Genomic DNA, 13,839 nt, shown 5'->3' on the forward strand with positions numbered 1-13,839 from the left:
AATACACTGTTATACCATGAGTTTTTACTTCTATATGTAAACTGCATGGAATATACTTGTATTCAATGTGAATACACTGTTATACCATGAGTTTTTACTTCTATATGTAAACTGCATGGAATATACTTGTATTCAATGTGAATACACTGTTATACCATGAGTTTTTACTTCTATATGTAAACAGCATCAAATATACTTGTATTCAATGTGAATACACTGTTATACCATGAGTTTTTACTTTATATGTAAACTGCATGGAATATACTTGTATTCAATGTGAATACACTGTTATACCATGAGTTTTTACTTCTATATGTAAACAGCATGAAATATACTTGTATTCAATGTGAATACACTGTTATACCATGAGTTTTTACTTCTATATGTAAACTGCATGGAATATACTTGTATTCAATGTGAATACACTGTTATACCATGAGTTTTTACTTCTATATGTAAACAGCATCAAATATACTTGTATTCAATGTGAATACACTGTTATACCATGAGTTTTTACTTCTATATGTAAACTGCATGGAATATACTTGTATTCAATGTGAATACACTGTTATACCATGAGTTTTTACTTCTATATGTAAACTGCATGGAATATACTTGTATTCAATGTGAATACACTGTTATACCATGAGTTTTTACTTCTATATGTAAACTGCATGGAATATACTTGTATTCAATGTGAATACACTGTTATACCATGAGTTTTTACTTCTATATGTAAACTGCATGGAATATACTTGTATTCAATGTGAATACACTGTTATACCATGAGTTTTTACTTCTATATGTAAACTGCATGGAATATACTTGTATTCAATGTGAATACACTGTTATACCATGAGTTTTTACTTCTATATGTAAACAGCATGAAATATACTTGTATTCAATGTGAATACACTGTTATACCATGAGTTTTTACTTCTATATGTAAACAGCATGGAATATACTTGTATTCAATGTGAATACACTGTTATACCATGAGTTTTTACTTCTATATGTAAACTGGCATGGAATATACTTGTATTCAATGTGAATACACTGTTATACCATGAGTTTTTACTTCTATATGTAAACTGCATGGAATATACTTGTATTCAATGTGAATACACTGTTATACCATGAGTTTTTACTTCTATATGTAAACTGCATGGAATATACTTGTATTCAATGTGAATACACTGTTATACCATGAGTTTTTACTTCTATATGTAAACTGCATGGAATATACTTGTATTCAATGTGAATACACTGTTATACCATGAGTTTTTACTTCTATATGTAAACTGCATGGAATATACTTGTATTCAATGTGAATACACTGTTATACCATGAGTTTTTACTTCTATATGTAAACTGCATGGAATATACTTGTATTCAATGTGAATACACTGTTATACCATGAGTTTTTACTTCTATATGTAAACTGCATGGAATATACTTGTATTCAATGTGAATACACTGTTATACCATGAGTTTTTACTTCTTTATATGTAAACTGCATGGAATATACTTGTATTCAATGTGAATACACTGTTATACCATGAGTTTTTACTTCTATATGTAAACTGCATGGAATATACTTGTATTCAATGTGAATACACTGTTATACCATGAGTTTTTACTTCTATATGTAAACTGCATGGAATATACTTGTATTCAATGTGAATACACTGTTATACCATGAGTTTTTACTTCTATATGTAAACAGCATCAAATATACTTGTATTCAATGTGAATACACTGTTATACCATGAGTTTTTACTTTCTATATGTAAACTGCATGGAATATACTTGTATTCAATGTGAATACACTGTTATACCATGAGTTTTTACTTCTATATGTAAACAGCATGAAATATACTTGTATTCAATGTGAATACACTGTTATACCATGAGTTTTTACTTCTATATGTAAACAGCATGAAATATACTTGTATTCAATGTGAATACACTGTTATACCATGAGTTTTTACTTCTATATGTAAACTGCATGGAATATACTTGTATTCAATGTGAATACACTGTTATACCATGAGTTTTTACTTCTATATGTAAACTGCATGGAATATACTTGTATTCAATGTGAATACACTGTTATACCATGAGTTTTTACTTCTATATGTAAACTGCATGGAATATACTTGTATTCAATGTGAATACACTGTTATACCATGAGTTTTTACTTCTATATGTAAACTCAGCATCAAATATACTTGTATTCAATGTGAATACACTGTTATACCATGAGTTTTTACTTCTATATGTAAACTGCATGGAATATACTTGTATTCAATGTGAATACACTGTTATACCATGAGTTTTTACTTCTATATGTAAACTGCATGGAATATACTTGTATTCAATGTGAATACACTGTTATACCATGAGTTTTTACTTCTATATGTAAACAGCATCAAATATACTTGTATTCAATGTGAATACACTGTTATACCATGAGTTTTTACTTCTATATGTAAACTGCATGGAATATACTTGTATTCAATGTGAATACACTGTTATACCATGAGTTTTTACTTCTATATGTAAACAGCATCAAATATACTTGTATTCAATGTTGAATACACTGTTATACCATGAGTTTTTACTCTATATGTAAACTGCATGGAATATACTTGTATTCAATGTGAATACACTGTTATACCATGAGTTTTTTTATATGTAAACTGATGGAATATACTTGTATTCAATGTGAATACACTGTTATACCATGAGTTTTTACTTCTATATGTAAACAGCATGGAAATATACTTGTATTCAATGTGAATACACTGTTATACCATGAGTTTTTACTTCTATATGTAAACAGCTTGTAAAAAATATACTTGTATTCAATGTGAATACACTGTTATACCATGAGTTTTTACTTCTATATGTAAACTGCATGGAATATACTTGTATTCAATGTGAATACACTGTTATACCATGAGTTTTTACTTCTATATGTAAACAGCATCAAATATACTTGTATTCAATGTGAATACACTGTTATACCATGAGTTTTTACTTCTATATGTAAACAGCATGGAATATACTTGTATTCAATGTGAATACACTGTTATACCATGAGTTTTTACTTCTATATGTAAAACCAGCATGAAATATACTTGTATTCAATGTGAATACACTGTTATACCATGAGTTTTTACTTCTATATGTAAACTGCATGAAATATACTTGTATTCAATGTGAATACACTGTTATACCATGAGTTTTTACTTCTATATGTAAACAGCATCATGGAATATACTTGTATTCAATGTGAATACACTGTTATACCATGAGTTTTTACTTCTATATGTAAACTGCATGGAATATACTTGTATTCAATGTGAATACACTGTTATACCATGAGTTTTTACTTCTATATGTAAACTGCATGGAATATACTTGTATTCAATGTGAATACACTGTTATACCATGAGTTTTTACTTCTATATGTAAACAGCATCAAATATACTTGTATTCAATGTGAATACACTGTTATACCATGAGTTTTTACTTCTATATGTAAACAGCATGAAATATACTTGTATTCAATGTGAATACACTGTTATACCATGAGTTTTTACTTCTATATGTAAACAGCATCAAATATACTTGTATTCAATGTGAATACACTGTTATACCATGAGTTTTTACTTCTATATGTAAACTGCATGAAATATACTTGTATTCAATGTGAATACACTGTTATACCATGAGTTTTTACTTCTATATGTAAACTGCATGGAATATACTTGTATTCAATGTGAATACACTGTTATACCATGAGTTTTTACTTCTATATGTAAACTGCATGGAATATACTTGTATTCAATGTGAATACACTGTTATACCATGAGTTTTTACTTCTATATGTAAACTGCATGGAATATACTTGTATTCAATGTGAATACACTGTTATACCATGAGTTTTTACTTCTATATGTAAACAGCATGGAATATACTTGTATTCAATGTGAATACACTGTTATACCATGAGTTTTTACCTCTATATGTAAACTGCATGGAATATACTTGTATTCAATGTGAATACACTGTTATACCATGAGTTTTTACTTCTATATGTAAACAGCATGAAATATACTTGTATTCAATGTGAATACACTGTTATACCATGAGTTTTTACTTCTATATGTAAACTGCATGGAATATACTTGTATTCAATGTGAATACACTGTTATACCATGAGTTTTTACTTCTATATGTAAACAGCATCAAATATACTTGTATTCAATGTGAATACACTGTTATACCATGAGTTTTTACTTCTATATGTAAACTGCATGGAATATACTTGTATTCAATGTGAATACACTGTTATACCATGAGTTTTTACTTCTATATGTAAACTGCATGGAATATACTTGTATTCAATGTGAATACACTGTTATACCATGAGTTTTTACTTCTATATGTAAACAGCATGGAATATACTTGTATTCAATGTGAATACACTGTTATACCATGAGTTTTTACTTCTATATGTAAACAGCATCAAATATACTTGTATTCAATGTGAATACACTGTTATACCATGAGTTTTTACTTCTATATGTAAACAGCATGGAATATACTTGTATTCAATGTGAATACACTGTTATACCATGAGTTTTTACTTCTATATGTAAACTGCATCAAATATACTTGTATTCAATGTGAATACACTGTTATACCATGAGTTTTTACTTCTATATGTAAACTGCATGGAATATACTTGTATTCAATGTGAATACACTGTTATACCATGAGTTTTTACTTCTATATGTAAACTGCATGGAATATACTTGTATTCAATGTGAATACACTGTTATACCATGAGTTTTTACTTAATATGTAAACTGCATGGAATATACTTGTATTCAATGTGAATACACTGTTATACCATGAGTTTTTACTTCTATATGTAAACAGCATGAAATATACTTGTATTCAATGTGAATACACTGTTATACCATGAGTTTTTACTTCTATATGTAAACTGCATGGAATATACTTGTATTCAATGTGAATACACTGTTATACCATGAGTTTTTACTTCTATATGTAAACAGCATGAAATATACTTGTATTCAATGTGAATACACTGTTATACCATGAGTTTTTACTTCTATATGTAAACAGCATCAAATATACTTGTATTCAATGTGAATACACTGTTATACCATGAGTTTTTACTTCTATATGTAAACTGCATGGAATATACTTGTATTCAATGTGAATACACTGTTATACCATGAGTTTTTACTTCTATATGTAAACTGCATGGAATATACTTGTATTCAATGTGAATACACTGTTATACCATGAGTTTTTACTTCTATATGTAAACAGCAACAAAATGGAATATACTTGTATTCAATGTGAATACACTGTTATACCATGAGTTTTTACTTCTATATGTAAACTGCATGGAATATACTTGTATTCAATGTGAATACACTGTTATACCATGAGTTTTTACTTCTATATGTAAACAGCATCAAATATACTTGTATTCAATGTGAATACACTGTTATACCATGAGTTTTTACTTCTATATGTAAACTGCATGGAATATACTTGTATTCAATGTGAATACACTGTTATACCATGAGTTTTTACTTCTATATGTAAACAGCATCAAATATACTTGTATTCAATGTGAATACACTGTTATACCATGAGTTTTTACTTCTATATGTAAACAGCATCAAATATACTTGTATTCAATGTGAATACACTGTTATACCATGAGTTTTTACTTCTATATGTAAACTGCATGGAATATACTTGTATTCAATGTGAATACACTGTTATACCATGAGTTTTTACTTCTATATGTAAACTGCATGGAATATACTTGTATTCAATGTGAATACACTGTTATACCATGAGTTTTTACTTCTATATGTAAACTGCATGGAATATACTTGTATTCAATGTGAATACACTGTTATACCATGAGTTTTTACTTCTATATGTAAACTGCATGGAATATACTTGTATTCAATGTGAATACACTGTTATACCATGAGTTTTTACTTCTATATGTAAACAGCATCAAATATACTTGTATTCAATGTGAATACACTGTTATACCATGAGTTTTTACTTCTATATGTAAACTGCATGGAATATACTTGTATTCAATGTGAATACACTGTTATACCATGAGTTTTTACTTCTATATGTAAACAGCATCAAATATACTTGTATTCAATGTGAATACACTGTTATACCATGAGTTTTTACTTCTATATGTAAACAGCATCAAATATACTTGTATTCAATGTGAATACACTGTTATACCATGAGTTTTTACTTCTATATGTAAACTGCATGGAATATACTTGTATTCAATGTGAATACACTGTTATACCATGAGTTTTTACTTCTATATGTAAACTGCATGGAATATACTTGTATTCAATGTGAATACACTGTTATACCATGAGTTTTTACTTCTATATGTAAACTGCATGGAATATACTTGTATTCAATGTGAATACACTGTTATACCATGAGTTTTTACTTCTATATGTAAACAGCATCAAATATACTTGTTAACACTTTTCTATGGAGTGAATGGTTCGTAAACCATTCGATAATCAATACGAAGTATTTGATTATCCGGCAGCAGTGTACAGACACTGCTGCAGACGAACATTCACAAGCGAAGCCTAGCTCAGAAAACACGTATTTTTCTGCACGTGAAACTCAAAAAAGTTTTTCCATAAAGAATAGAACAATTCATAGTTTTCCAATTAGTGACACTTTCTAAGTCAATTCCCAACGCGGATCATCAACACCACCAAGTGTCACAATGGCAACACCATTTTTCGAAGACGACTGGGAGACACTATCAAAAGAAGATTTAGCAGCATGCCGAGCAAAGCTACTTGGATTCACCGAAGGTGTCCCAGACAGCAATTACGAGTTAAAAGAGGTACAACAAGCTTGATAAAATACCTCGGGACAATAATTTGGATACACATGTATGAGTGTATGACGTTCGTGTGTGTGTGTCAGAATCGGTCAAACTTCCAACACCACGTTTTACCGCTGGCTGCATGAAAGTCTGGCTGCATGAAAGTCATGAGCCTTTTACAAACTAATTAGCCACAAACCAACCAACCAATCGAATGTGTATAGTTTTGAACTAAATGCGCTTTAAAAACTGGTTCGTTAATTCAGAAAAAGTTGAACTGCACGTCGTTGGTGAATTGTTGAACAGCTGCATGTTTATAGTCATGAGCGAAGTTGCATGTTCAAAGTCATGAGTTCAAACACAGTTGCCTGTTGACAGTCAGGAACTGAGCTGCATGTGGGAAGTCATGTGATTGCTCGGTGGAATAAGAGGAGTGGCCTGTGGTCACTCACTGATTTGATAACGATATATTATTCACAAAATCATCCAAGAATCACCAATCCTAAACATTATTTACAGTTAACATCAATCAAACACATAATTTAGAACACGAGAAATACCTAAGAATAAAACAGGCTTAGGTGCAAGTCGAAATTGACCACCAAGTGTGGCCGAGCAAACCAAATTTCTTGCCATATGCAAGGACAGGCACAAATCAGGCAAGGGAAAGGTATCTAAAGCAAGAACATGAGTAGGGTGAACATACAATCAAGCTAGAATGGGAATCACTCACCAATACCAATTCCTACACGTGTTAGAAATGCACGTCAAATCAAAAGAGAATCAAGCCCACAATCTTGGGCACTCATACAATACAGTGCAGTTTCCAACGTAAATCACTCAATAAAAACACAAATTCAAAACTCAGCAGCTTGTCAATTTCGTTCATGGACTAGACTGCTTTTAAAAGGAAGGGAACAAAGTTACTAAACAGTAGCTCGCGACACTAGCGCCAGCTGGCAAAATTAAATATTAATGAAAAGCACTATTTCGCCTCTCCATTCTCCCCCGAGCCGGATTCCGCCGAATCGGCCACCGGATCCGGTGAGCTAGCTTCTAATAATGCCAGCTGGTTTGTGCCTCTTCGAAGCACTCCAGTAGAGAACTCAACATCTGCGGCTCGCACGAGCCCATCCGATCCAGGGTAAACCTTGACGATCCTTCCGGTTCTCCATCGGCCGCGGGGTGCGTTCTTCCAATCATCCAGCACGAAATCTCCAACGGTAAAATTGCGAGCTGGGGTCTTCCATTTCCGACGACTCGTCATGGATTGAAGAAAAGCTCCATGCCATAGGTCCCAAAACAAGTTGGTGATGCGCTGGACGTAGCCGTAATGCTCACGAGGCAAAGACCGGTGGAAATTCCCGGCAGGCAAATCAGCAACTGGGGCTCGATTGAGAAAATCATTCGGAGTGATCGAACGAAAGTCGTCTGGATCCGAGCTGGTATAGGTCAATGGTCTGGAATTCAGTAAACCAGACACCTCGAACAATAACGTGCGGAGTATCTCATCACTCGGCATCCGCAGTCCCGTCTTCTCCTGATCCAAGGCGGCATACAAAGCGTTCTTGACTGAACGTACGAGAGACTCGTGAGAGCCTCCGAAATGAGGAGTTTGGGCCGGCTGGAAAAACCACTCAATGCCGAGACCCTTTAACTCGATCACCAACGCCCCATCTCCCTTCAGCTTGTCCAGCTCCTCCCGTAACAGGCGCTCCGCTCCAACGAAGTTCGTACCATTGTCGGAAAACATGTGAGCCGGTTTCCGGTAGATCGAGACGAAACGTCTCAACACCATCAGGAAGTCATCTGCCGAAAGTGAAATGGCCAAATCCACATACACCGCTCTGGTAACGAGACAGGTGAAAAGCACTCCCCATCTCTTGGCACTCCCTCGTCCGTGAATCACATCAATCGGTCCAAAATAATCTACCGCTGTAAAAGTGAACGGGGGATGACCAGCTCCAAGCCTAGCCCGGTGAACGTCCGCCATCATCTGCAGCGCCGCCTTTGGTCGGAAACGGCGACAGGGCACACACTCGTTGCGGATGCGTTTCACCGCCTCTCGTCCAGAAGTAATCCAAAAATGCTGGCGTACGTGTGCCAGCACAAAGTCAGTCCCCATATGATGCATGGATTCATGGAAGGCTTGTATGATCCGCCGCGCAAGCGGATGCTTTCCAGGTAATATCGGAGGGTGAAGGACATCGTATGGCAGCTTGGCTCGACTCAATCGCCCACCAAGGCGCAGGACTCCCTCATCATCCAGAAATGGAGTCAGCGATATCAAACTGGAACTAGGCCGGATGGCCTTCTTTCTGGTCAATCTCTCCATTTCCTCTGGATACACCTCTCGTTGGCATGTCTTCAATAAATCCAAGTATTCACCCTCCAATCGGATGACAGCAGCCAAATCATGGGATGAAAACGTGAGGGCTCCCCAGTCGAAGGAATCCTCCGGTTTCTCCGCTCCAAGGTTAAAATAAACATGAGCGGAGCGAAGCTCCTCTTTGGCGGCCATCCAGGGCAAATCCTGTGGCCAGTTAGTCTCTTCTTCATATAGAAAAGGTGGACCGTCCAGCCACCAATCTGGAATAGTCGTTTCTTCAAGTTGAGATCTTGTAGCCGCATCCGCCGGATTCAGCTTTCCAGGAACAAAACGCCACTCATGAGGTTCCGTCAACGTCTGTATTTCTCCAATCCGATGGCTGACGTACACCTGATAACGGGCAGACACAGCACGGACCCAATTCCGCACTGTGCTGCTGTCTGTCCAGAAGTAGCGAGCATCGCACCTCCTCCTCAGTGCAGTTTGCACGAAGTTGGCTAAACGGGATCCCATCAGTGCCGCATTCAGCTCCAACTTGCAGACGGAAACGGTTTTCAACGGAGCCAGTCTAGTAGCTGACTTCACATGTCTAATCAAGATTCGACCATCTGAATAAACAATTCGGGTGTAACATGAGGCAGCACAAGCCTCCTCCGACGCATCCGTAAACGTATGTAGCTCCATCCGAATAATGCCATCTTCTTCCGGGAATAGACAGCGAGGAAATTCAATCATTTTCAGCTTCTCAATCTCTTCAAAGTACTGACACCACCAAGTTTTGTCATCATTGGCAACAGGATCGTTCCAGCTGAGGCCTTTCACTCCGAGTTCACGGAGCTTGATCTTGGCCTTGACAGTCATTGGTGCTGCTGTGCCTAGAGGGTCGAATAGGCCGGCTACTTTGGATAGTAGTCCTACTCTGGTGTAAATGATGTCCGTTATCTTAACGCGAAAGCTCAGCCGATCACTTGAAGGCCTCCAAATGATGCCCAGCACCATCTCAGGGTCGTCTGCTCCGAGGTGATGCGCCAGGTCCTTACTTCCATCGCTCGATCCGGCTTGAGGCTGCACCATCTCCAGTAACTTTGGATCATTGGAGGCCCAGTGGCCAAGATGAAAGTCTCCGTTGGCCAGCACATCTCTCACCGCCATCGCCTTCTTCGCAGCATCCGCCGGATCTCTGGTGGAGTCGAGGTAATCATCAACGTAGATACTTCTGCGAACAGCTTCAGCAGCTTCTTCCATGCCGGGACCGGCGTCATCAGCAGCACGCCATGTTGTACGGATGGCCACGTAGGGAGAGCATGTGACACCAAAGGTCACTCTGGTCATCTCACAAGTCGATATAGTCCCATCCTTTTCTGGCCATAGAAATCTATGATATGGCCGATCCTTCTCTTTCAGCCGAATCCGGCTGAACATCGCACCAATGTCGGCTGACCAGGCAATAGCTCCTTCACAGAAGCGGATGAGGACAGCAGGCAATGGATTCTGCAAGGCTGGACCACTTGAAATAAAATCATTCAGGCATTTTCCATGTGACTTGGCGGCTGCATCAAAGACAAGCCGCAACTCAGGTCGCCCGGCCATTTTTGGAACTCCAAAATGGGGCAAGAAATACTTGCTAGGTTTCTGCTGGATCTCTTCGGATGACAAACGCCGGGCGTACCCTTCGGTGAAATTCTTCTCCATGGCTGCCCGGTAAAAGTTCTCATAGTCAGCTGGACCTCTGGTGAATTTGTTCAGTAGACTCTTCAACCGCATCTCTGCTGTATGGCGGCTGTCAGGAATCTCAGGAGGATCATCATCAATCCATAATACCGGCGCCGCATATCCAACACTCAGCTTTTCCGTTTCTGATTCCAATTTGGTCACTGCTTTCTGATTAGCAGCAGACATACAATCCGCCTTGAATTCGGTTCCGAAAGACTCCGTGTCACAGAAGCGCCGGACCTGCTCCACCAGTTGTAAGTTGATGTCAGCGTCCGTGATGACGTGGTGGACTCGAGCGATACTGGATCTGTCGCTTCCCTCCACGGCTCCCTGCAAAGTCCATCCTAATCGCGTCTTGGAGGCAGTCGGCTCGTCATCCTTGCCAAATCTGGATTCAATCGCTGTAATAAGGGCCGCATGGTCCAATCCAATCAAAACGTCAACTCGGCCACCACAAGTGCGTAGAGGGGGCAGATCCGCCAGGTGGCTCCATCGGCCGCGTAGCTTCTCCCACTCCATCACTGCAACTGGTTTGGTAATCGATGGTATAGTGGAGCCCTGGATCGACACTATCTCTTCAGATGAAGTCTTCAGTCGTAGTTCGAGATATTCAGAAGTCAAGTGAGTCGATGATTCTTCTCCGACTCCATTCACAACTAAAGTCTGTTGCTGGCCAGTAAGCCGAAGTCGCCGCGCCAGCCCCTCTCGAATGAGCGTTGAATCACTTCCGTCATCCATCAGAACGTTGACAGGTACTGCTTCCCCATTGACATCGAGAGCGTCCACACGGATCACCTTGAATGCGATTTGTCGGCGATCAGCTCTCAGCGTATGTGTCCGGGCAGTTTTCTCAGCAGGCGTCTTTTCTTTATGTAGTAGTCGATGATGAGTCAGCTTGCAACCATCAACACCGCATGATTTCTTGAAAGTGCAGTTCATCGCTCCATGGCGAACGCCAAAGCATCCGTAACATAAGCCGCGACGTTGCACGAATGTCAGTCGGTCGCTAATAGGAAGATCCTTGAAGAAGGTGCAATCTTCCAAGCGATGAGGTCCTTCACACTTGAAGCAATAGAGTTCAGCATTCTTCTTTTCCTTTTGCTCAGTCGAGCTAGGCTCCTTTTGGTCGTGGGTACTAGACGCTCCATGATGAGCCCGAACATTCCTCTTCTGCTGCTGCGATGGTCTCGGTTGAGACTGATGAGAAGGCTGATGATTGTTCTTCTGGTTACCAGATCCTGGACGTTGTTGATCCTCAGCAATCACGTAAGCATTTTGATAAGCGACGGCTCTTGCGGTTAACCATCGACCAAACTCGTTGATCGTTCTACGCTCCAAATCAGCTCCCCTACCCTCGTTCCACGCAAATCGATCCGTCAGTGGAAGTTTGCGAGTCAGTCTCTCAATAATGTCGGCATGTCCAGTCTCTCCGATCGTAGATAGATTAAAGAGATGAGTCCGGACACGTTCCGCAAAACGTTTGAATGATTGTGGGTCGTTTCTTGGAGCCTCCATTTGGTTAAGGGCTGATAGATGTACCGCCCTCATCACTGTTCGATCGCCAGAAGTACTTTTAAGTCGCTGCAACGCTTCCTTGTAGCCAGCTTCTCCACCTCCATGTCCATACACGATGTCAGCCAAGTCTCCCTTTAAGTAGTTCTTCAAAATGGCAAGTTTCTCGCTTGCTGTCTTGCTGGTGGTGTGTACCAAGGCATGCCACATGCTGATCCAGGCGAACCAATCTAACGCCTGTCCTGAATACACCTCCAGCTGAATAGTAACGAATGACTTGTCTCCTTTTCCTCGAACGTGAGGTTTCTCTCTTCCAGCCACATACAAATCGATCCAAGCATCAGGAGCTACTGCAGAGGCAACTGGCGAAGGATCAGTTCGTCGACCAATTTGCGACACCGAGTCCGATGGATTCAACTCTGATGAATCCGTGATGGTAACTTCACCTCCAAGATCCCTAACCTCTTGTTCAGCGGCACATAGCTCGGCTCGAGCATCTCGTAGACGTTGCTCTGCTGTTGCCAATGCCTGTCGTCTCGCCGTCTCTTCCGCAGACTCAACCATTACTGATGAGGCATCATCCTGTCGGAGAAGTAGATAATTCTCGACCAATGCTGAGGAGTCATCAATGACTGAAGCATATTTCAAGTGCAACGCAGTCTGTGGCGAGATAGCGTCCTGGTCTTCTATCAACAAGATGATACGGTCGTGGATTTCTTCCAACTCTCCCAAGAAGACTCGGGCCTCTGCTAAAAGTTTCTCAGCATCACGTCGAGAGAGGTGTCCACGTACAATGTGGTTGATGCGACTGTGACAGTTTGTAATGCGAGAGCGAACGACTTTCTGTCTGGCTTTGCAATCCTCCAATGTCCATCCAGAAATTGGGGCAGGGTTGACCATTCTTAAATCAAATCAAATCAGTTCGGATCAGCTCCGGCTCGAAGGACCAGATGATTGCTCGGTGGAATAAGAGGAGTGGCCTGTGGTCACTCACTGATTTGATAACGATATATTATTCACAAAATCATCCAAGAATCACCAATCCTAAACATTATTTACAGTTAACATCAATCAAACACATAATTTAGAACACGAGAAATACCTAAGAATAAAACAGGCTTAGGTGCAAGTCGAAATTGACCACCAAGTGTGGCCGAGCAAACCAAATTTCTTGCCATATGCAAGGACAGGCACAAATCAGGCAAGGGAAAGGTATCTAAAGCAAGAACATGAGTAGGGTGAACATACAATCAAGCTAGAATGGGAATCACTCACCAATACCAATTCCTACACGTGTTAGAAATGCACGTCAAATCAAAAGAGAATCAAGCCCACA

The 13,839-nt window shown here is 38.8% G+C and overlaps 1 protein-coding gene across 1 annotated transcript; it reads right to left on the bottom strand.

Moving 5' to 3' along the window:
• Window positions 1–7,934: 7,934 nt before the first annotated feature.
• On the bottom strand, window positions 7,935–13,403 carry LOC116926917. Its single transcript, XM_045168042.1, has one exon. It carries the CDS (start codon window positions 13,401–13,403, stop codon window positions 7,935–7,937), a length of 5,469 nt encoding a protein of 1,822 aa, XP_045023977.1.
• Between the last annotated feature and the right edge of the window lie 436 nt (window positions 13,404–13,839).

Source organism: Daphnia magna, unplaced genomic scaffold (assembly GCF_020631705.1).
Source record: "Daphnia magna isolate NIES unplaced genomic scaffold, ASM2063170v1.1 Dm_contigs453, whole genome shotgun sequence".
NCBI classification, from domain to species: domain Eukaryota; kingdom Metazoa; phylum Arthropoda; class Branchiopoda; order Diplostraca; family Daphniidae; genus Daphnia; species Daphnia magna.